Source organism: Coptis chinensis, chromosome 6 (genome assembly GCF_015680905.1).
Source record: "Coptis chinensis isolate HL-2020 chromosome 6, ASM1568090v1, whole genome shotgun sequence".
NCBI lineage: Eukaryota > Viridiplantae > Streptophyta > Magnoliopsida > Ranunculales > Ranunculaceae > Coptis > Coptis chinensis.
This window is the reverse complement of record NC_141461.1, coordinates 68,822,262-68,847,577: the sequence shown is the minus strand read 5'-3', so window position 1 is coordinate 68,847,577 and position 25,316 is coordinate 68,822,262. Positions and strand designations below refer to the sequence as shown.

The following is a 25,316-nucleotide window of genomic DNA, read 5'->3' as shown; positions in this document are numbered from 1 at the left end:
CGTTCCATTCCCGTCGAATATCAGTCAATGCCTAGTATTGAAAAAGAATTAGTTTGTCTTGTGGCTCCAATTTTGCGAGCTCCATTGGGGACTGGATGGATCCGTGATCGTTCTTATCTTTTAGATGGCACTCTTCGGCAAGAGAAGAAGACGTAACACGAAGTTGTTAGCCAAAGTGGGACGTTATTTACTTGTTGGTGAGAACTTGTATAAGAAGTCTTACTTAGGACCTCACCGCGCGATGTGTTACTCATGTCGAGGCTCATACTTTACTTGAAGAGATACACTTTCGGCTTAATGTGGAAATCATCTTTGGGGCAGATCTTTGGTACTCAAGATACTCGGCAGGGGTACTTTTGGCCTTATATGCTTAAAGATGGGGACGCTTATGTCCGGAAGTGTGATGCTTGCCAAAGACATGCTAACTACATCCATGTTCGGCCGAAGAACTCCATCCCTCGGCATCTCCGCGGGCCATTCGCTCAATGGGGAATGGACATTGTTGGTCCTCTACCTATAGCTCCTGGTAACATGAAGTTCCTTTTAGTTGCAACAGATTATTTTACTAAGTGGATAGAGGCAGTTCCTTTAGCGAATATCAGGGAGGTTGATGTCACGAAGTTCATCTGGAACAATATCATTTGCAGGTTCGGATTACCTAAAGTCATTCTTTCTGATAATGGGACACAATTTCGGGGCACCAAAACACACGCTTTTTGCCGAGATTGGGGCATTGTGCAACTTTTCTCTTCTCCTGGATATCCTCAAGGTAACGGTCAGGCGGAAGCCTCTAACCGCGTTATTTTGGATAATTTAAAATGGAAACTCGTGGAGAGAAGCGGATTGTGGGTTAAGGAGTTGCCTAAAGTACTTTGGGCCTACCGAACAACTCCTCGACGTTCGACTGGAGAATCACCTTTCACTCTCACTTATGGTACCGAAGCTGTCCTTCCTACTGAGATGAGGGTCACTACCCAGAAGTCAGATTTAGTACTCACCCTCGACAATGAGGAAATTCTTTGTCCGGGAATTGGACTTGTTGGATGAAAAAAGAGAATCTGCAGCCTTACGACTGGCATCTTATCAGCACCAGCTGAAAAGGTCTTTTGATAAAAGAGTACGACCTCGATCTTTCAAGGAAGGGGATTTGGTCCTCCGTATGGACCCCGCGCCTAAGAAGTTAGGAGCTAATTGGGAAGGTCCATTATATCGTTGATAGGATAGTTGGCAATGGTAGTTACTATCTTAAATCCATGGATGGTGAAGTTTTTGTTAAACCTTGGAATCGCAAACTTGCGCAAGTATTTTCAATAGTAGTTGTCTTTCTCTTTGTTAGAGTGTTACCCATGGAACACCTGCGAATTTCGCAAGTATTTTTAATAAAAGTTATCTTTCTCTTTTCAGAGTGTTGTTTCTTTTAATTTATTATTTTTATGTTGGGATACTTTTTGGATGTTGGGTGCGAGATCCCATATGTTGGCCACACTTGTATCAGAACCTTAAGAAAGCTTTCTTTGGATAATGAGTGAAAGATCTCATATGTTGTTCCATGTGTGTGCTTAAGAAAGTTTACACTTAGCTTGGATTTTATCTAGCTAAGCGCAATTCTAATGCCTTATGCTTATAAGTGTCGTTTTATGCATTAGATATCAGATCATTTAAGGACTCTACAGGAAATAATACAGGGGCACACCCTACGTTCCTACAAAGTCTTATTTCTTAACAAAACTAAAGGTTTTTACAGGAATTGACACAGGGACAAACCCTATTTTCCTACAAAACCTTGTTTTTCTAAGATTCGGAATATGAATTTGTATAAAATATAATTATGTATACATATTTATGCAAATAAGGATAAAAGAACACCACTTCCTAGCTAGCCTGGAACTTCACGTTTGGAACTTGTCCAAGTTCCAAACTCCACTTCCTAGTTAGTTAGGAACTCCACGTTCGAAACTCTACTTCCTAACTAGTCTGGAACTCCACGTTCGGAACTTGTCCAAGTTCGGAATTTCATTTCCTAGCTAGTCAGGGACTCCACGTTTGATTGCACGCATACTTGATTATTTTGAATCAAATTTAGCAAAGTTTCACTCAAAATAAATACTCAAGTATAGCTAATCAAAAGTCAATTGCTAATAGATAAGTAAATTGCAACTTAATAGCATTTTAAGGATTTACTTATCGGGACAGAATCAGGTTTCTTCAGAGCTCTGGCGAAGTTATCGATCAAATTCCTCGCCTCATGCACATCTGCATCATGGTCTTCTTCAGAACCTACTTCCAAACCTTCCCCCTCGGAACCTTGTTGATACTTTTGTGAGGCCAAATCATCCTCTAACTTCTCTTGAAGTTTGTCAACATCAATCTCAAGATCGGGATATAGGACGTCATCATCATGAGGGAGGGTTCCAGATGCCCAAGCTTGATCGAGTTTCTCACCATATCGCTTGTCGTACTCTGGTTCAAGAATGTCAAGCACGCGACAAGCGGTGGAGATACCATTCTTGTATGCTTCAGAACTGACCACATCAACTAGCTCGGTGTAGAATTCGTTCACCTCCTTTACGCTCCTTTCAGGAACTTCGCGAATCGGAACTGGGGCAAGCAAGGAATTGGAAGGAGATGCAAGTTGATCTCTCAGTAGCTCAAGCTCTGCGTTAGCTTTGCTTAGTGATTCTCCCAACTCCCATTTATTTATCAACCGAGAGCCTATCAACTCTAGTTCTGTCAACGCGACACTTTTGTTAACTTCGGTTAGCTCGGATTTTAAAGGGTCCAGTTCTTTTTGTAAAGCCGTGGCTTTATCCTCATAATACATCTTCTGATTCTTTAACGTTGCAAACTCGCCATTCAAACGGTTTCGATCAGCTTGCCATGCCTCACGACAGCCGTCAAAGTGGGAAGCTCGTTCGGCTAAGTTGTTTTTTACTTTAAGAACTTCTTGATGCTCAAGTTTGGTAAATTCAAGGTCTCTTTCAAGATTCTTGTTCTTCTCTCTTGTCTTTCTAAGATCTCTCTGAACGGCTCTGACCTGCTCAATCTTATCGGCTAGTCTTTCATTCTTCCTCTTGCTTATATCATAATCACCTTCTAATCTTTTAATCTTTTGGTTGGATATGAGGAGTTGCTTCGTCAAGTCACCTTTCTCTCTTGTGAATTTATCCACTTCATCCTGATTCTTACGCAACAGAGCATAAGTTGTGGACGCATCCATGCTAGCCTGCAGTGCCAGAAGAATTACAATTTATGTATCAGGAGCTAGTGTATATAAACAAAATGACAACCGGAAACGATGTAAGGAATTGAAGTACAAAATGGTTACCTTCAATATATGTCGACACATTCGTTCTAGGCCTGCCGTTGCGCGAAGTACTCTTTTATGTTTTGCTTTCTCTTTGGGAAGCCTCATAGATTCAACCAATCCCAAAGCAACTCCATGGTCCTTAAGCGTATCTTGGTCAGTAATCAAGGGATTCTCTGGTAATCCAAGCACTCTCGGAACTGGAACAAATGGGTTTGGAGTAAGTTTAGAGTTCAAAGATGTCGATTTAGTCTTTTTCCTTAAGCGAATGTCCTCATCTTGGGAAATTGGAGAAGGAGATTTCCTTTTATTCGACTCAATGGATGGAACACGGTTATTGTCAGATACAATACTGGTAGAGTAGGTTTGTTCCACATTTTCGAGGTTCATTATCAATTCCGGATCGGATTGCATGAAGTCCACATTTTCAATATCAGTCAAAGGGAACTCGACATTACTATCTACCCCCATAGTGTCACCACCCACTTCAACATTTGACTTATTTGTATCATACACAGAAAGTTGAAGGTTCGGTGTTTCCACTGTACTCTTGATTCCTGAGGATTGACCGCACTCTAGACTTTCAGTTCTAATGGGATTTTCATCTTCATCGAGAATGATAGCGTTGGAAGCTTGCCCAATTCCTCGTTCGGTATGTTTTTTTTATTATAGCCTTACTCACCTTCGGCTTACTCACCTTCGCAAACCTGACAACCTCGGGAGGAGGTTTATTTGATTTGCTCGGAGCTCCCTTTTTTATGATAGAATTTGACTTGGAAATAAGACCAAGGACCTTCTTTGCCATAAAGGCCTCCCTTGGGTACGAAGTTGTAGTTTTTCGGGTTCCCACCCATATACCCAACTCCGGGCTCCAAAGCTTGCAACTCCATTGGTGACATAGTCAGATACTCTGAGATTAATAATGGGTCTGGAACTATGGACGCAGGGCGTTTCTCGGAGTTTGGGAGTGCAATAAGGGCTATCACAGCATCTCGTTCCATAGTAGTTAGAGAGGGGGGTCCCACATCCACTCTCTCCTTTGACAAAGAAAAAGCGGACCGGATCCTCTTCGATTATTATCAAAGGTGACATCACCCCCACTCACCACCGATTCTTACGGATAGCATATTTACGCCCGGTAGTCATCGTTGTTTTACCGCCATGATAATATGACGCGTTCAACTCGCTAGTTTAGCGTAAAGAGTGCGATCTCCATTATTTAGTATCATCGGTTTATAGAAGTATGATATCACTCCAAGTCACCAATATATTGTGCTTTTTCGTCCCAATATGTGCATGTATGTGACATTGCGAACAAACCAAGGCATTACTCGTTGATCGAGACTTGGAAGTACTCAAGGGCATCCGCCATAAACGAAGGCAAAGGGAGTCGAAATCCGCTTTTCGCCATCCAAAGGAATATCAAAGGGATTTTCATCGGTTCCAAAGGTCGTGGATCCATGGATAATCAATTTTGATTTCTTTTGGAATTGCAAATGTGTTACGGATCTTTTCCAAATCCGAAATATCACCGAATGGGATAATATTCCAATCAAAAGTGGGGATTTTAGTTTTCTGCGCGGTCGATAGAGAAACATCGGTAATTGCTTTATAACCTGGAACTGCTATAGCAATTGAACCTGAAACGGCATTGTCCAGTACTGAATCCGAAACTGCCTTGCTATTTAAAGGACCCGAAGCTGATGGGTGAGACATTGAAAGTTGAATAAGAGTGCGCGGTCAAAAGAATATATTCGGAACTGGAATTGGTGGTAGCAAAGCCGGAATTGCCTGTGCAACTTTAGAAAGAAAAACGTGGCTGTTAGACACCTTGACACCCAAAACTTCAAGTTCTTCTACACAAACCTTATCACACTTTGGAATCGATCTCTCTATCAATCAAAGAAAGAACAGGTTCAACACCTTGTGTCTGGCAGTCTGCTAAGCAACCAAACTCAAATTTACTGTGTTTGCTTCTAAAGATATTATCAAATTTAGTGTTCATAACTAAAAGGAGTTATACAAATAGAAAGAGAAAAGGAGTTCAGCAGGGAAACGAATTCAAGGAAGGCTTCAACTAGTATAAAGATTCTCCTTTATTCTCTCTTCCGGATGACTCAATTCCGGATAAGTAGTGGGTTTCACATATACTGATGACTCAATTCTAGATGACTCAATTCCGGATAAGTAGTGGGCTTCACATATACTGATGACTCAATTCCGGATGAGTAGTTTGCAACAAGCTATTAGGGTACTGATGATGGGGCGTTTGAGACCACTACGGTTGAGTCATTGCAAGAAAGTTAATTTGAGAGAAGAAGAAGAAGAAGAAGAATGAGTTTGTGTGAAGAAGAATGTTGTGATGTTTCAGAGCCACCCGATCCTGACGTTGTGGAAACTGATCCCACTCGTCGATACCTCCGTTTCAAAGAAGTTCTTGGTGCAGGCGCTTCCAAGATAGTTTACAAGGGTTTTGATGAAGTTAATGGAATTGAAGTTGCTTGGAGTCAAGTTAAGATCGATCAAGTTTTGTGTTCGCCAGAAGATTTAGAGAGGCTTCATAATGAGGTACGTCTCTTGAAGTCATTGAAACACAATAATATAATCAAGTTTTACAATTCTTGGGTAGATGACGAGAACAAGACTATAAATATCCTCACGGAGTTGTTTACATCTGGTAGTTTGAGACAGTATGGAAAGAAACACAAAAGGTTTAATCTGAAAGCCGTGAAGTCATGGGCAATACAGATTTTATTGGGGTTGAAGTATCTTCATAGTCATAGCCCACCAATTATACATAGGGATATCAAGTGTGATAATATCTTTATTAATGGTAATCATGGAGAAGTCAAAATTGGCAATCTAGGATTGGCTGTTGTTATGGAACAGGCCAATGAACATAAACATACTTTTGTCGAACCCCTGCATATATCGCGCCCGAAGTGTATGAAGAGAAGGTTATGCAAGATAGTGGAGCAGCTTGACCATCTGGTGTTGTGTTTTGATTTGCTTGGCTTCTTACATGATTTTGATGAACGCAAGTTGTGATTATCTACATGGATTTGATGGTCCGAAGCACGCGGAGATGTACAAGAGATCATCACTACCGTAAATGTGTTCGGTCCGCGGCTTTGTCATATCAGTCGCGAGCTCCTCCGGTGACATCGATTGTCCGGACTCATTCCCAATGTTATCATGAGCTATCTTTGGAGGCTTGTCTTACTCTTAAAAGGAGCAAAAGATGTAATAGTGGGGACTGGAGTATGTAATGCCTTTACGGTTGCTTGATTTGCCTTCGTTTAAATATACAATAAAAATGGTTACAATTGCACAGTAGTTTGGTTTAGGACAATGTTGGTTCAGAAAAGGGAATCGAAAAGACTAGGTAGAATTGGCCCCGCTGTTGTAAAGGTTGACGGGCGTCACTTGTTACTAACGACCGGTGAAAAATGGTTGAAAAGGCGAAATGCAATACATCGGTTTGCCCGAAGTTGTGGCGACTTCGTCGGAGGGCCAAGCAATCACGTGGTCGAGTCCCTCCCCTAGATCGCGATGCTGGATGTGGTATGATTGTCTTCAAGTTAGAGAGAGAACGCCCCGCTTTCTCCGGAGTGGTGATTCCATGTACTATGTAAAGGATCGTTTTCTGCGTTTGTATGAGTTCTCAACTCGAAGGAAACTCAAGTGATCCCAATTCGACGGCCTGGTTCCACAAGCTTAAACCAAGGTCCTAGAACTCTGTCTTACAGCCCTACGGAAAATGCCAACTTGGTTTGTTCGGATGTCGATGGTGGGTCTCATGAACTTTATATTGTACCAAAAGATAGCGCTGGTAGGGGTGATAGCATGCTAGAAGCACAAAGAGGAGTTGGGGGTTCTGCCATTTTTGTTGCTCGGAATAGGTTTGCAGTGCTTGATAAGAGCAACAACCAAGTGTTGGTCAAGAACCTTAAGAATGAAATTGTGAAGAAGAATGTCCTTCCAATTGCTGCTGATGCAATATTCTATGCGGGAACTGGTAATTTACTTTGTAGATTCAGAATTAGTAGCAAACTCGATAGAGTGGTGATATTTGATCTCCAGCAGAGACTTGTTCTTGGTGATCTTCAGACTCCTTTTGTCAAGTATGTGGTTTGGTCAAATGACATGGAGAGTGTTGCATTACTCAGGAAACACGCTATCATCATTGCCGACAAAAACTTGTGCACCGTTGCACCCTTCATGAGACAATTCGTGTGAAGAGTGGTGCCAGGATGATAATGGTGTCTTCATATATACAACACTGAATCACATTAAATATTGCCTTCCAAATGGAGACAATGGAATCATTAGGACCCTTGATGTTCTGTCTTCCAAATGTGTGATGAATGCAGCGTATTGTGGGATTTCTGTCTTAGATTCGCCACAATGCACTTTCGATCCCCTACTAAAGTTCTGAGTTCGGTTATGGGCTTATGGGATGTGAGCCCAAGTTCAGTGGGTCCATGTCGGACCTAAAAAAAAAAAAAATTTACGGACCTATAAAAAAAAAAAAAATTTCCGGGTTATATAATATGAATGTGCCCGAACCTCCGGATCATTACAAGGCATGGTAGGACCGGTTTTCACCGTGTTCGGCCTAATATACAAGGTTGGGGCATGGTCATGGCAGGTCCGAATTCTGATTCCTTGCACTAAAGTAATGCGAAATTTTGCCGATACATTCCACAAGGAAAATCGAGGCATAAGATGTTGCGTACATTTTTACCCGGCCTTTTTCCTTAAGGGTTTGATTCTCAACCCATGAATAAAAAAGGGGGGCATCTGTGTGTGCATATTTTAGCAAATAGATATGTAACACGTGGTAGCATCTTCATAAGGCTCGGATATGGTCTTGGTGTGGGTAGAAAGTACCAGAACACACTTCAAGTCCAAATCCTCTTACTTCCTAGGTTCGAAAGTGAGACACTTCTTAGATTCGGAAGTGAGACAAAAAGAAGAGGTTCGTGGACTTTGGAACTAGTTAGAGTTGTAGGTTCGTATAACCAACTCCTAACTATGAACTCCAAACCGAACTCAACTACTAGGTTCGAGGGGTGTTGGGTTAAGTGGGCTTTGGAACTAGTTGGAGTTTAGTAGTTTCAGATAACCAACTCCTAACTATGAACTCCAAACCGGAGCTCAACTACTAGGCTCGGAGCTCTAACTACGACTCGAACCTAAACATGTTTTTCGTTGTTTAAATCAATAAAGGAGACCTATTTGACTTGGGAAACATGGGGTTCTAGAAGAGTCAAGATGAGACTTAACAAGAGGCGGTCTCCTAGTTAAACACTAATTGGGAAACCTCATCTATTCATCAAGGTGATACTTAACAAGAGCGGTTTCCTAGTTAAACACTAATTGGGAAATCTCATCTATTCTTATAAATAGAATAGTTGAACTACGCTTTGAGTTTGATTCATATACACAGGATACGTAGGCAACCATTAAAGAACGTGGTTCAACTCATCATCTTCTAAATCTCTTTTTCTTCTTGATTCAATACTTCTAGTTGTTCTTTGATCATCAACAAAATATTTGTATTTCTTGATTAGGAAAAATCATCACACAATATCTATCTGCCTCACATGGCGTAATATAAGTAGATACCAACTTGTGGTACCGTTTGACCTTGTGATTTGCTGCTCTTTTGTTTTTTCGGTAACGTGATTTGCTACTTGTGACAGCCAAACTAGCTTAGACAGATAATAAAATTATTTGTTATGAGTATGAATGTCATTGGGTTCGGTAAAGTGACTTTTTTAATTAGAGCATCAACATAGTGCATCAACATAGTTTTGTCAATGATGACGGTGTGGTAAATATGCTACACAAATACGACAAATTGTTGTGTTAAAAGATCTATTGTGAGTCCATACAACCCAAACCTATGGTTGGACGCCTTGTCAAAAGCACCTAAACCAATGACATAGTATCATACCGAGGCCTTTACACCTGAAGTTTTGCTTTCGTTGTTCTCTTTTTGTGGATCAGTTAACAGTCAATGATAATAATTCAGTAATCCACTCCTGTGACAAAGACAAAAGTCAACATTCCATTTTGATAAATGCCACATTCTATGTTTTAATTTGTTTAGAAATGTCACATTTTATAGGCTAATTATATACCAGTAAACGAAGGTTGTAAGTGTTTTTTATGGCGGATTCAAGTAGAGAAGATGATTATTGCAAATGAAAAAGATGAATGTTTTATTGATTTGTATTGTATATAGGAAAAATAGAGAGGGAGAGAGAAATCGTTAGGGAGTGTTGTGGGGATAGAAAAAGGGAAAAAAATTAGAGAAGATGAAGAGGGGTCAGACGGGCATTCATTTTTATGTTGCCACGTGTATATATTTTTTGGCCCCTCCTAACCCAAGAACTCGCTTCGCTCACGGATTAACAACCAACAGCTATATAAACCATTTGTATTACTGTGAACATGAACTTAGATTGAAGTAAAAGAATGAGGTTATAAAAAAAAAAAACTGATCAACGATACTAAATATATATTATTGTTACTTCACTTCAATTTTGTCTACTTGGTTTCTATAAAAACCCAGGTAGTTCACTTTTATAAGCACTATTGATCAACAGTGCTAGTTGTAAAGAGTCAGCTTTTGTTGTTGTATTCGCTCCCTCTAATAATGATAACGAGTCGTGAAATTTGGCGGAGCGATTCCGAGATCGTTGTAGTAGTTCTTCTCTGCATTTATCATTCGATCTTTAAACATTGTCCACTCCTTTCTACATCTATCCCTGACCTGATAATAGAGATATACTTGACTCAGCATCTTTGAACAAACTAATCCATTGGTTAAATACACATCAACATGTATTAGATTCACTAGAACAAAAAATCGAATATATAAGCTTTGTTACGTAAGGGGATTTGAACTTCAACAACGAAATGAGATACAAATGTATTACCGCTTGCCATGGTGATTTCCCATCTAGAGACTGACCCTGTGGAAATCAAACGAAAAACTTGGGACTAAATTATTGAATTCCGTAAATTCATGAGAACAAGGACTATATTATATTAAAGTTTACGAAAGTTTCTCCGTGCCTGGCTCCCGAGTGATGGAACAATTTGATGAACAATCCACTGAGCGTCTACAACTCCTATTTTCTCATGAGCGGGCTAAGAAGAGAAAGAAAGAAATGTAACATAGATTCATCAACAAAGTAAATATTATAGAGGAAATATCGTGCGTATTGAAGGGGCCATACCTCTACGCATCTCCTAAAAGCAAATTCTAGACCCCATCCATGAACCAAGTCATTCTGGAGTGAGACCCAGTAAAATGTTAGGGTTACGGTTAAGATTGAACAGGAATTATTAGAAAATAAATAAGAGCTTATTAGAAATGATAAGAGTCTTCCATGCCTGAAGCAAATGCCAGACACAGCGCCACGATTCTCGAGAAAATACCGGTGCCATGATCTCGACAAACCTGTAGGTAAGATGTAATACACTTAATAAGTTACTTATTCCTAAAAATTCCAGTAGATACAGGGGAAAGGAAAAGTGGGGAAGGTTAGGCATTGTGGTAGCACAGAATGCTTACACCAGAAGCTTGGAACATATAATCTTACTCTACCCAGCTTCTCTTAAACATAAGCTTGTAACTAGAACTTGTTACAGCATACAGTAAGGGACAAAGAAATAAATGAGGCATGCATTTCATGCCTGACAAACTTGGTGCTCTGTATAACCTTGGCATTCTAATAGATCTACATATAATGACAACAGAAAATAGAAAAATATTACAAGAACAAGGGATGAGAATGTTTATACGCTGCACACGGCGGCAAATGGGGATCCCAGCACCAGCCTGGCTTCTCCTCTGTTTCTCTGTAGAAAGGACAAAGAAAACAAAAGTAATCACGACTTTGAGCACAAGAAAAACAACAATATGGCTACCCACAGAGGCTTCTGGTGATTTTACCTGTGAACTTCAAGTTCAGGTCTTCTCTTTGTCAACTGCCAAACAACCTTATTGTTGGGCTGCAAACCAGGTTGAGAAATCTCCAGACCATGCTTCCTCACCAATCGAATGTATCTATATCCAGTAGGGAAAAAATGGCATTCAGATCATATAAAACAGAATTCTAAGAAAAAGGGTAAAAAGATATACAAAAAATATATAAACAATACGTCAGAACTCACTCTTCGGCATCAAAATGTTCAACCCCGAGATCTTCATCCCATATAAATATGTAGTCATATGGGGCCACAATGTCAGGATGCAAGAACCGTTTCGCATACCACCTTGGACAACATGATAATACGGGTGAATTTTTTTTTTACGAGACTGAACAAGGAGAAGTTTGCAGTAGCTCCTCACCATTTCGTTTGCTTCCTGGCACTCACGTGTATAGCACTCTTTGACCACTCGAATTCATCCCATTCAGTAGTACGGCCATCATAGTGAAATAACAAGATAGTGAAGTTCTCTGAAAACTGTAGAAGAGGCACTGTTAGCAGCGGGGACACAGACGAGAGAGAGAGAGAGATTTCCTTCCAACTGACCTTTTTGACTGCTGCATCAATATTATGTTTCAGATCGTAACCAACAGTGAAGGTCACAAGATACTTCGGCTTGACTGTTAAATCCTGCCAAGTTGAAGTTTGAAATTTGTTCACTACTTAACCGAACTCTTTCTCTCTTTTGGACTTTCGGTAGTTTGTTGCTTGCAAACTACCGAAAAGGCAAAAACCCACGAACTTAACTTAAAAACCGAAACAAACAAAACGGCCTTTTGTCTTCCAGTTCCACACTCGTTTTCCTCCTCTAAATTAATCCCCACTGTAAAGGTGTGGTTTGGTTTTGCTTCACATACAAAGTTAAGAAGAGAATGGGATTGGATATTGATAAGACTGAGTTCGTTGATGAGCGAACTGCCTACGTATCTATCTCTCTCTTCTGGGGGGAGAGAAGAATCAGGTCTGACGTAGTTCCAGCGGGGGGTATTTATAGATGTTGAGCGTGAAGATCTGCGCTACACGTGTACTGACGAGTACAGATGTGTGGTTGAGATCAGAAATGCGTGTAGGATTGGTGGTGGTAGGAAGTCCGCAATGATGGGGATCAATAGTTGTGGTTAGTAACTTGCGGCAGTGGTTAGTAGCTTGCGACAGTGGTTTGTGAAAGTACAACTTTGGTAATGATTGCATATGGATAATGGATGATGTCTCTAGGTGGAACGTTCTGCGTAAGGGTGTGTGAGCTAATGATGTGAGTCGCTATGAAGCGAAGCTGCGGACATGACGTCGGTGCGACATTTATAATTGTACTGAACATGTGTGTGATACTCATTGGATGTGAATACTACTCTCTCACACAGCCCCCTCTCAGTAGGTCGCTTTGCCAGAGTGCGTGAAGCGTCTGGCGAGAGAACAATAGCACGTGTTTAGCACATGTGAGGAAGCGAGTAATTGTGAACGGAAATAGTAACTGCCTCGTTTTACAGAATTTGTGATAAGTTTTGACTGAGTTCGTTCCGGACGAACTGCCTACGTATCAAGCTCTCTCTAGGGGAACCTGAATCAAGTCAAACTTAGTTCATGTAGGGATGATTGGTGTGGTTGGGGAGAGTGGAGAAGATAGCGTGTGAGGCGTAGAGCCTAGGGCAGATAGAGTGGTCTCTTCTGGAGAGCGTGGAGGAAGATGGAGTAGATTCTGGGCGTCTCGCGGAGGGAGTCGATCCAACCCCAGCGGATGGAGAATAGAGTCTGCTTTTCTAGTCTTCTTGGTTATCGTTTGCCTTCTCTGATGGTGGCAGTTCGTTAATAAGTATTCGGGTGACCTGCTCGGAACAGCTAGGTGATCTCATGGAGAAACTGTTGGTTCACTATGAAGTGAGCTGTCTTGAGCTCATCGGGGAGATGTTCTATGAGTGACCGTTTGGTAGGTCGGGTGACGTTTCAGTAGATTGAGTGGTCGCTCCAACGTTGAGTTGCTCCTTGTTTTAGATCGAGTGACCGTTTGGTAGGCCCCAAGAGAGCGTAGGTCAAGGGACCTATTAGAGTAAGAAAGTGTGCTGTTCGCGGAGAGCGTTCTCGCTAAGTTGATCCTAGAGGTGTAGGTCATCAACTAGCAAGAACTGGAAAGGCTATGGAGTCTGGTAGCTCAAGAGAGCGTAGGTCAAGGGACCTGTTAGCTGAAGAAAGCGTATTGCTCACAGAGAGCGTGTTAGCTTAAGAAAACGTATGGCTCACGGAGAGCGTTCTCGTTGATTTGACCCTAAAATGAAGGATTTTCAACTGGGTGAATTGGGGAGGCGCTGGAGCCTTTAAGCTCAAGAGAGCGTGGTAGCTTATGAAAGCATATTGCTCACTGAGAGCGTTCTCGCTGAGTTGATCCTAGAAGTATAGGTCCTCAACTAGTGAGAATTGGAGAGGCTCTGGAGCCTGCAAGCTCAAGAGAGCGTGCTACTCACGGAGAGTGTGTTAGCTTCTGAAAGCGTATTGCTCACCGAGAGCATTCTCACTGAGTTGATCCTAGAAGTATAGGTCCTCAACTAGTGAGCATTGGAGAGGCTATAGAGCCTGTAAGCTCAAGAGAGCGTGCTGCTCACAGAGAGCGTGGTAGCTTATGAAAGCGTATTGCTCACTAAGAGCGTTCTCGCTGAGTCGATCCTAGAAGTATAGGTCTTCAACTAGTGAGATTCGGAGAGGCTATGGAGCCTATAAGCTCCAGAGAGCGTACTGCTCACAGAGAGCGTGGTAGCTTATGAAAGTGTATTGCTCACTGAGAGTGTTCTCGCTGAGTCGATCCTAGAAGTTAGGTCCTCAACTAGCGAGACTCGAAGAGGCTATAGAGCCTGTAAGCTCCAGAGAGCATGCTGCTCACGGAGAGTGTGGTAGCTTATGAAAGCGTATTTCTCACTGAGAGCGTTCTCGCTGAGTCGATCCTAGAAGTATAGGTCCTCAACTAGCGAGACTCGGAGAGGCTATGGAGCCTGTAAGCTCCAGAGAGTGTGCTGCTTATGGAGAGCGTGGTAGCATATGAAAGCATATTGCTCACTGAGAGCGTTCTCGCTGAGTCGATACTAGAAGTATTGGTCCTCAACTAGTGAGACTCGGAAAGGCTATGGAGTCTGTAAGCTCCAGAGAGCGTGCTGCTCACAGAGAGCGTGTTAGCTTAAGAAAGCATATGGCTCACGGAGAGCGTTCTCACTGAGTTGATCCTAGAAGTATAGGTCCTCAACTAGTGAGAATTGGAGAGGCTATGGAGCCTATGAGCTTAAGAGAGTGTGCTGCTCGTGAAGAGCGTATTAGCTTAAGAAAGCGTATGGCTCACAGAGAGCGTTCTCATTGAGTTGATCCTAGAAGTATAGGTCCTCAACTAGTGAGAATTGGAGAGGCTATGGAGCCTATGAGCTCAAGAGAGCGTTTTGTGCTTGGATTGAGCACGTTTGAACTCCTGAGAGTGTTTTGTTATGTAGAGAATGAGCTGTGAGTGGTTTCCTCATGCTGAACTGTTGTAGAAGATGAAGCGACCTCAGTGGAGCTGGTTTCGGGTGATTGTTTCTCGATCGGAGGAATGGAGATCTTGGCAACAGGAGTTGGTGCGACCTCTAGGGTCTTGCCAACAGGAGCTGGGGCGACCTCTGGGGTCTTGCCAATAGGAGCTGGGGTGACCTCTGGGGTTATTAATATGAGCTGGGGCAACCTCTGGGGTCTTGTCAACAGGAGAGAAGTGGTGACGCTATGTAGCGTTTGAGCTCGAGTGAGCGTTATATTCAGGTGGATGTTGTGACCCGAGTGAGTCTGTGGGCATCCTGCTTTGGAGATCGTCGTTAATAGCTAGCCTTGAATTGGCGTGACTATAGTTAGCGCCAATTTTGGAGCTTCATTAACCTGTAAAAATGCGAGCTAGCACCAAAGAGTTAGTACGAACTAACAGTAGTAATTTTGGAGATGCATGGATCATAATAATAGAATTGAACTTGTTTAGATAGCAACAATGAGCCCCAGTCCGAAGATGGTTGTGGCTAGCCCCCAGTGTGCATTGAAGCTTGATTGACCTGCACTAGATCGAACTAATATCCAAAAGAAATTAGAACAAAAAAAAAACTGTTAATATGGAGACTTTTCCCGCCGGAGCAGGGTAATGTGCCCGTTCATTGTGCCTAGTTGACCGACAAAACTCTGGACTTGAGCTTCGAGGCTTTCCATGCTTCGTGGGCTTGAGAATTTTTCTTTTTGGTGGTAGGATTTATGAAGTGGTTTTCAAGGAATCGAGACCACAGACGGCGCCAATGTAAAGGTGTGGTTTGGTTTTCCTTCACATACAAAGTTAAAAGGAGAAGGGGATTGGATATTGATAAGACCGAGTTCGTTGATGAGCGAACTACCTACGTATCTATCTCTCCCTTCTGGGGGGAGAGAAGAATCAGGTCTGACGTAGTTCCAGCGGGGGGTATTTATAGCTGTTGAGCGTGAAGATCTGCGCTACACGTGTACTGACAAGTACAGATGTGTGGTCGAGATCAGGGATGCATATAGGATTGGTGGTGGTAGGAAGTCCACAATGATGGGGATTAGTAGATGTGGTTAGTAACCTGCGGCAATGGTTTGTGAAAATACAGCTTTGGCAATGATTGCATATGGATAATGGATGATGTCACTAGGTGGAACGTTCTGTGTAAGGGTGTGCGAGCTGATGATGTGAGTCGCTATGAAGCGAGCTACGGACATGAGGTCGGTGCGACATTTATAATTGTGCTGAACATGTGTGTGGTATTCATTAGATGTGAATACTACTCCCTCACACCCACACACAAGATTATGAAAGTGTGACCTTTTGTGGGTGAATAAGAAGAGCTTAGTTGAGAACATGTGCTGGAAAAGGAAGAAGAGATGATGGGTATAATTTCTGACTTTTCTGGTTGTCAAAACATAATTTTGAATAACTATGAACAAAAAAGTTTCTCTCTCAAAACAACACAATTTATTTAGTGCAAGCCCATTACTATGTTTCGGTTTTCCTAAAAATCTAAATCCAGGACCTGGGATTTTGGGAAGGAAGATGAGGGATGGAGGAGGAAGACGAAACGACGTTTTTGTTTCGTGAGGTTTTAATTTTTAATTTTTGGAAAATGAACAGAAACATAATTTTCAAATTGAATTGATTGAAAAATGTGCCACGATGACACGAAATGTATAAGCATAACCCTCAAGGAAAGAAAGAATATTTTAGAAAAATTCAAAATAAGTAAGAAGATTTCATTTACCACACACTGGCCACATTCCTCCACCATTTCCTAAATGGCCTGGGCTACTACGAGAATATCCTTATAGGGATGAGGGTTCCGAGACCGTTCCGAAAATCAAAAACAAAAAGGAAGAGAGAGAATGTGAGTTTGTTTTTTATTTTCGGACCGTTGGATCACACATCCAACAGGTCTCAGATCTCATCCCTATAAGGATATCCTTGAGGTAGAAAAACTTTCCTAAAACCATATCTACCTCAAAACAAGCAACAACAACAAAAGCATAACTCCACTAACTCATTTTGCCAACTGGTAGAAATAGGAGATAACTCTGACATAGACGACATACCGCGTACAATATTCTCAACGCATGTAGTAGAATAGTTTATATATACTAACATCAAAGTGCACAAGAAACACCAAAGGGTAGGGATGTCTATTTTGCCCGAAACCCGCCCAAAATCCGAACAAAATACCTGCACAGAATCCTGCTCGAACCCGAACCCAAACCAAAATATATAGAGTAGGGTTTGGTCACACTCTCTAAACCCGGACCATCCCGAGCCTGACCCGATAATTTAGCCCTAAACCCGTTAAAAGGGCTAAAAAACCCGAAACTGAATCCGAACCGAAATCGAACTCCAAATCCGATTTCAATTGCATACTACTAATCTCATATAAAAGAATGAGTTAGATAAATATTTGGATTATAATTTCATTCATGTTTACAATGATGAGTTATTTAATATATTAGATTATGAAAAAAAATTATGTCGGGATTTCCAATTTTTTCAGTAATTGCACGTAATCATGTGTCTATAGTTCATTCCGAGTCCATCTATTTTTAAATCATATCAAATAATTATGTCCGAGTATAGGTGATAATTACTTCTAAGTTCATTAGAAGTTTTATTTTGTTTGAAGGATTGGTAGATCGCTGAAGAAGGAATAAAATGTAGATATATATTTCAAATAAAGTTTCTTATTGTCTTCTTTCTTCATTTATACCGAATTTTATCCTACCCGAAACCCAAACCCGAGCTCGATGGATACCCGAAATATAGGGTTAGGATAGGGTTTGGTCACAGTTCTCAACAAAATACCCGACTCCGAACCCGACCTGTTGAAAAACCAGTCTGGGTTCGAGTAACCCGATACCCATTCAAAACCCAAAAAGTCAGGTTCGGGTCGGGTCGGGTACCCGTTTGGACATCCCTACCAAAGGGCATGAAAGTATAAAAAACTGTTGAAAATACATAAATTAAGTAGAAAAGCTCTACGACGAGGCTACGAATGCACACCTCACTTGGCTTACCCCACAATCTGCGGAGGTAGAAATCTGATTCAGAAGAAACAATGCCAGGGGGTAGTCTTTCCGTACCTCGAGGATTTGTCGGGGCCCATATCTGCATCAGAATTACACATAAGGAGCGATTAATCTTAGAATACAAACAAAAGTTTAAAGCTTAATAGCAATTAGCAAACCTTTAAAAGTTAGAAGGCAAAAGATATAATCGCAAATGGGTAGAAAACATGCTATTTTGGTTTCGCTACTACAACACCAATTAGGAGAGTTTGCGTCCCAGTTCATTCTAGGGTCGCCAATGGGTTTTCGATTACCCGAAACCAAAACCGGTCAGTTTTGGGTCCTTAAATCTAAAATCTTATACCATTAAATTAAACATGGATCTAAAAGAACCGAACCATTTTGGAACCGGAACCAATGGGTAATACCCGACGGGTTCATGGGGTAGCTAATGGGTACCGAAGATTTCCTTTATTCCTATTTTATTATTAGATATATATTAGATGTTGGGGATGGTTATATGAACTCCACCTTATAGTGACTCCAAAGTTACTCCACTCTTAAAAATGAACTTACAAAATAAATTGAGGACTAATTTTTTGTGGATGTACGTATACATCTCATGATGGAGAACACCCCCACAAAAAATCAGCTCAATTGAATATGTCTAATCTTGTTAAAAATTGTATCGAAATTTAAAAAAATCTAAACCGTTGGATAATTTGATAACTTTCTAAACAATTTTTTATTAGGTTACATATTCAAATGAGCTAATTTTTTGTGAGGATGATCTTTATTGTGTTGAGAACATCTCCATCAAAAATCAGTTTCTAATTCATTAAGTTAAGTAGTGGATCGGAGTTCATTTGGAGTTCGTTTTAGTGGAGTTTATATAACCATCCCCTTAGATGTTTCTTATGCTTATCAAGAAATCATTCATATTTTGCAACTTTAGAAATGTATAGTTTTGTTCATTGGGAAACTAAAAATATATATATATTAGAGAATAAAAACTAATTTTTAAAGAATAAACACAAAGTTTGTGTAGTTTGTCTTTCATGCATGTATATCTGCATGTTAAGTGACTACCAACTAGTACTATTAAGACATTATCCACTATATTCAAATATAGAATGGATATCATGTGTGCATATTTTAGCAAATAGATATGTAACACGTGGCAGCATCTTCTTAAGGCTCGGATATAGTCTTGGTGTGGATAGAAAATACCATAACACACTTCAAGTCCAAATCTCTCACTTCCTAGGTTCGAAAGTGAGACAAAAAGAGGAGGTTTGTAGGCTTTGGAACTAGTTGGAGTAGTAGGTTCTTATAACCAACTCCTAACTATGAACTCGAAATCCGGAACTCAACTACTAGGTTCGGAGCAGATTCGTAGGTCTTTGGAACTAGTTGGAGTAGTAGGTTCGTATAACCAACTCCTAACTATGAACTCCAAATCTGGAGCTCAACTACCAAGCTCGGATCTCTAACTATTACTCCGAACCTAAACATGTTTTTCTGTTGTTTAAGTCAATAAGGGAGACCTATTTGACTTGGGAAACATGGGGCTTCTAGAAGAGTCAGGATGAGATTTAACAAGAGATGGTCTCCTAGTTAAACACTAATTGGGAAACCTAATCTATTCTTATAAATAGAATAGCTGAACTATGCTTTAAGTTGGATTCCTCTTCACAGGATACGTTGACATCCATTAAAAAACGTGGTTCAGCTCTTCATCTTCTAGATCTCTTTTTCTTCTTGATTCAATACTTCTTATTGTTCTTTGATCATCAGCAAAATACTTATGTTTCTAGATTAGGAAAAAAAATCACACAGGTACATATATTGTTGGTGCCACATATGGTGCACAAAGACGGAGTACATAACAAAAAATAAACTATCACTATTAACTTTCCATGAATTTAGCTAATTTTCTATGCATTCATATGAGACTATCAGCTAATATGACAGAAAACGAATAACAAGTTATGCATTAATTGTTCGTTTTGGGATGTTTTCCCTGAGTCCTATCTTGGTGTACCAATCATCTAGGGGAGGTGACAAGGGCAGGCATCAACGGTGTGGTGGATAACATCAGGAAAAGAATAACAAACTGAGCTGGGAAATTGTTGTCATTTTAGGGTAGGGCAATATTAATCAACTCAGTCCTTAGCAACATCCCCATTTATAACATGGTCATTTATCGATGGCAATGAAGTCTCATAAAACAAACGTACTGAAACAATTCTTACGAATTTTTAGTAGTCAGATGATCCTAACACTAAGAAGGTGGTAACATTTAGTTGGGAGAAGCGGTGGTCTGGGGTTCAGGAGGCTACATGAGATAAACCTTAGTATGCTAATAAAGCTGGCATGGCAGATAATCAATGGAAATGATGTCTTTGCTCATGAAATTCATGAGGAGCAAAATGTTCAATAAACATGCATGGTGATGGTGAGATGATACAGTACTCTACAAACCCTCCTCAATATGGGGCAGGGTGAGATGGGCGTGGCAAGAAGTAAAATCCAGAACTCAATGGATAGTTGGTAATGGGAAGAGCATAGATATGTGGATGGATAACTAGTTAGAGCATAGATAGATCCCAAAGGTCCTAATGTTACCCAGTGAAGCAATCAGAAAATGTAAAGCGACTGCATGTATGTTGATTCAAGGGGGACAATGGAGGCCACCTAAAAACTTACTCCATCTGTTGGCACAACATGGTATTCATGGCACTATCTTTCATGTTCAACCTTCATCGGAAGATGATCAGAGAGTGTGGTGTCTTGACTCAAAAGGGATTTTCTCAGTAAGTTCAGATTATGAGGATTGGAGATTAGAGAGACAAATAACAAAATTGGATGTCAATTTTGTATGTCAACGTAGCCAGCCCGTTATATATATATATATATATATATATATATATATATATATATATATATATATATATATATATATACACACACACACACGGCGTAGGTTTAGTTTACCATACTTTTTATACCATAGTTTATACCACACCCTCTTACAAAATGAATTAAGTGCTAATAATTTGTGGATATGATCTACTAACCATAGATAACACCTCCACAAAAATTCATCTCATTTGGAAATCTCTAACCTAGTTAAAAGTTGTTGTAAACTTTGATTTTTTTTAACAGTTTAGATTTTTCGATTTTGCAATCATCTTTTGACATAGTTAAGCATTATCAAATGAGGTGAAATTTTATAGAGGTGATCTTCATGGTTAGTTGAATACATCCACAAAAAACTAGGTTAGAATTCATGTTATAGGTAAAGTTGTGGAGCATGGTATAAACTATGGTATAAAAAGTGTGGTAAACGGAACTTGCTATATCCACCATGAATAAGATGCCCACGAAATTTCGGCTCATTCAAATATGTCTAACTTAATCAAATGTTATTATGAAATTGGAAAATTCTGGGCGGTTAGATAAACGTTCAAGATTAAATCCTAGTTTTCACAAGGTTAGACATATCCAAATAGGATGAAATTTTGTGGCATGCTATCCAATGTGAGAAGATCATATCCACAAAAAATTGGGTCTTAATTCAATTTATAAGTCAATGGAGTGGCTCAGAAGTGGCTCCAATAGGAGTGGGTCTATCCCTCCCTCTATATATATATATATATATATATAATTAATGAAGATATTAATGTGACTTTTCCTGCATCACTAGTTATTAGGGCTGGGAATCGGGTTAGGTTTGACCTGAATCCGACCCGATCAGAATCCGAATAGTTCGGGTTCGGGTTTGGGTCGATTTTTATGTCCGTTTATTTATTCGGGTCGGGTTCGGATTCGGATATATTTTTTGGACTTTTTTTGCATTTTTAGTGTTATCCGATCGAGTTGGTCGAATTCGGTTCGGTTTCGGGTTGGATTCGGATTCGAATTCGAGTTTGAATATGGTCAAACTAATCGGGTTCGGATTCGAATATAGCCATATCCGATCCGAACCCGACCCACTCCCTGCCCTACTAGTTATTGATATACTCTTCTCACTTCATGGAATAGTAAGGTTAGAAAAGAAAAAAAATAGCCCCAAATTCAAACAGTGTCTAAATGTTATGTTGTTGGAAATAGTTTAATTAACTTAATAAAAATAAATAAATAATTGAAATGAGGACCAGAACCAATAAATAACAGTGGGTTTTAATGGTTATGGATTTAGTTTTTATGGATCCGTTCGGTTATAATTGGACCCGGTTCGGTTATGGTTGTTTGCTTTTAAGAACCAATAGAATCGGTTTGGCTGTCCGTTATGACCCAAAACCGACCCGAACCAACCCATGCACACCCTAGAGATTGAGATATGGGAGTGATTTTTTGCTCCTAGCGGGATTTGCTCCAAGAGAAACAGGAACCAACCAACTGTCTACTGAAAAGGAGTCAACAGTTATCAAATTTCCACCTTAATATATGCTTCATGATTTACCCCCAACCTTAAAAAATAAAAGAAAAAAACTTAACCAGTTACAAAATCTAGTTTTTGGTCTTAATTGTTGGGGGAAAAAAAAAGAAATAAAAAACTTGAAGTGCTGAATTAGTGACACTTCTTTCAAACTAAAAAAGATAAAAAAAAAATCTTTAGCTAATGATGGGAAGAACTCCTATATATTTTACAATGAGATTTTTTTAATTATTTTTCTTTTTATTTATTTCTATTTTTAGTGGGGGCAAATCAGGAAGTTTTTTCTAAGGAAGGAATTTGATATCTGTCAATCTCTTTTTAGTAGACACGTACTGGCTGTTCCTGTTTCGCTTGGAGCTCTTAGAGCAAATCCCGCTGAGAGCAAAAAATCACTCGAGATATGGGTTCATAGTTTCATACATGCATGGTGAGAACTGAAAGTAGTCTTCTATATAAAACAAAAAGTAAAATTGTGCAGCGACTTCCACTGGAAACTAAAACATCTGCATGAATCGTGATTCTTACCTTTGAGGTGTCATTCACACTTTGAGTTACAGTTGTGCCACTTCTATTCTGACTAATCATAGAAGACCAAGCATGGTGCAATAAGGACTCCGTGGAGAGGGCAGAGCGCCTGTCTTCAATGTATGACAGATTAATGGAAGGGATAAGACCGGTGATTGGTAAGTTGAACTGCAAAATAAAAAGAAAATATTAACTCCCCTTCGATAAATAAATGACATCATCTGAGATGTACAGAGATCAGAACCATAAACACACAGTGAATCGTGCTACGTATAAGTTGTTTTTTAAGTCTCTAACCCCATCGCTCCAATATTTATCATTAATTACTAAATAGGTAGTCTGAATTCTAATTTTAATTCAAGAAGTGGTACAAAAAGTTAAGAGGCTGGTTATATAATTTAAGCAGACATGATGAAAGAGATTATTCTAAATTATTAAAAAAAAAAAAAAAAAAGAGAAGGATTTGATTCTAACTTCTGTGATACGAGGGAGGTGCTGTTAAATTGTACAAAAAGGGAAATAAAGGGTAGGGGTGTTCGGGAAAGTCCTGCTGCATAGAACGTAGCGGAATAAATAACAATAAATAAAAAATAAATTGTTGCCCACCCTTGTTAAGGTAATTGTAGGAAAGGACAGTCCTATGAAGAACCCAAAAACAACTCCCACGAAAGTTGTTACAATAAGCCTCATGCTCTCATTTGGATTTTTTGCAATTCCACTGCAATTCACAATTGGTCGGCTTTAGCCATAAATAAATACAAAAAGCAAATAATAATATGAATTCACTATAAGTACGTCTATGAAGAAAGAGATAAAATTTCTAAACCTGCGACCAAGATTCCCGCCAAGTTTTGACGTGATCATCTGACTCTACTCGGAAACAGAAGTGTAGTAGCTAGGTAAGAGAGCAGCCATAACATTACAACTACGACGAATCCAAAACTATACAAAAAAGAATATAACTTTGCATTTTAAACTGTACCTACATATGCATCTGAAAGTTCACCAACCTACAAACACCAGAAGTCCAGAACCCCTGTTTAAAAATCTATATGAAATATGTGTTCACAACCCTTTATTAGAAACGACTTGAACCATGCTTTCTTTACAATGCAAAGAAAACCATGCATGTGATTGACCCTTCATAAACTCCACAAGAAACTCTACAAGCAAACTAAACCGCCCATACCATGTGAATTGTTACTTTTCGTGAAACTTGAGTAAACACAAACTACACATAAAAACACCATTAACCAAAATGCAAGCAAACATCCATTGACCATAAATATATTTCTCCACCAAATTCAAAACTAAAAAAATACCCTTTACTTTTAGTTCCATTTTAAGCAACCCCTTTAAATTTCATTGCTTGGGAAGCACAAAGGAATCGTCGAGTGTTTGTGCTTGGGAAGCACAAAGGAAGAGTTGGTACATGAAATGGTAGAAGATTTTACTGGAGGCTAGTGTGTTGCTTTGTCAAGAATGTTATTAATTGACGATATGATATTGCATTGGTAACATGGCCGATGCTTACGGGATCGAGGGACTCGATCAACAACAACAACTAGTCAACTGCAGTTACTAGAAGTAGTCGTGCATGGAGTTCTATCTTCACGTCCAAAGGTTGCTTGTCCCCTCAGGAAGCATTGTTTTAAATGTGCAGTGATAGATGACCAATTCACATAAGCTAGTTTCAATCTACGCCCCAGTTCGTCCGTGTATAATTTAGTCAAAGCAGCCACAACATGCTGGTGCAATGCAACATTGAGACCACAAACAAGAAGACATATGAGAGAAGTATAGATATTCGTTTTTTTTTTTGTCCAGACAGATAACGTTCACTTGTTTTCTTAACTGATCACATCAATACTTCGTGTAGGTAGAAGACTAGAAGGATGACAAAAAAAATGCCAGAATATATCATTAATTCACCATAATCTGTGTATTGTGGTATAGGATACCATTTCACTGGGGAAAAAAAATGAAAAAAAAAATATATCATTTCAATAATTCACCATAACTACTTGTTATAGCTTTGAATAAAGAACCATCTATCATTTCAATAAATGGCTTGACATGGAAGTGAACAAAATTAGTTATGCAGCAACCGGCCTTTAAAGAAGAGGAACTACAACCACCCTAAAACAACTTCACTTATCTGAGGAGACATTGATCAAAAGGAAAATCTCTCGGTGGTGACATTGCAGCAGGAAGAACCAAGTCAGACAGGTCGCAAGGTGCTTGACTTCGACCTCAATGAGAATGCAGGGCGCGAGGTGTTGGACTTGGACCTCAATGAGATTGCAGGTCGCGAGGTGTTGGACTTCGACCTCAATGAGATTGTAGATCGCAAGGTGCTCGACTTTGGCCTCAATGAGCTTCCTGCTATGATGGAAGATGAAAGAGTTCACATGGATCCTGCTCCTCTGCTACCTCTTTTTACTTGAGCATTGGTCAGAGCCCTAGTACGTATTTGATAGAAACTATTCATAA

The 25,316-nt window shown here is 39.9% G+C and overlaps 1 protein-coding gene and 1 pseudogene across 5 annotated transcripts; one reads left to right on the top strand and one right to left on the bottom strand.

The window, feature by feature from the left end:
• Positions 1-5,632: 5,632 nt before the first annotated feature.
• Positions 5,633-6,352, top strand: LOC147494143 (putative serine/threonine-protein kinase WNK7 pseudogene; annotated as a pseudogene).
• A 3,444-nt stretch (positions 6,353-9,796) lies between these two features.
• LOC147494142 (uncharacterized) lies at positions 9,797-23,890 on the bottom strand. Of its 5 annotated transcripts, none has more exons than XM_086566462.1 (15): positions 23,806-23,890; positions 23,650-23,718; positions 23,430-23,541; positions 22,824-22,991; positions 17,850-17,954; positions 11,861-11,944; positions 11,676-11,791; positions 11,498-11,599; positions 11,277-11,390; positions 11,099-11,182; positions 10,715-10,781; positions 10,558-10,611; positions 10,394-10,468; positions 10,255-10,290; positions 9,797-10,088 (listed from the first exon to the last, which is right to left on the bottom strand). In XM_086566462.1, exons 2-15 carry the CDS (start codon positions 23,685-23,687, stop codon positions 9,966-9,968), a joined length of 1,278 nt encoding a protein of 425 aa, XP_086422588.1. In that variant the 5' UTR covers positions 23,688-23,718; positions 23,806-23,890; the 3' UTR covers positions 9,797-9,965. The 5 variants fall into 5 exon arrangements, with proteins under 5 accessions (XP_086422588.1, XP_086422592.1, XP_086422590.1 ...); XM_086566466.1 differs by having other exon boundaries at positions 11,126-11,182; positions 23,806-23,889; XM_086566464.1 differs by having other exon boundaries at positions 23,810-23,886.
• Between the last annotated feature and the right edge of the window lie 1,426 nt (positions 23,891-25,316).

Coding starts and splice junctions, on each gene's coding strand:
- LOC147494142 (XM_086566462.1), bottom strand. CDS start 23,687: ATGATCACGTCAAAACTTGGCGGGAATCTTGGTCGCAG. Junction 11,600..11,675: donor GCCAGGAAGCAAACGAAATG/GTGAGGAGCTAC, acceptor ATGTTGTCCAAG/GTGGTATGCGAAACGGTTCT. Junction 10,469..10,557: donor CTTTTAGGAGATGCGTAGAG/GTATGGCCCCTT, acceptor TTCTCTTCTTAG/CCCGCTCATGAGAAAATAGG.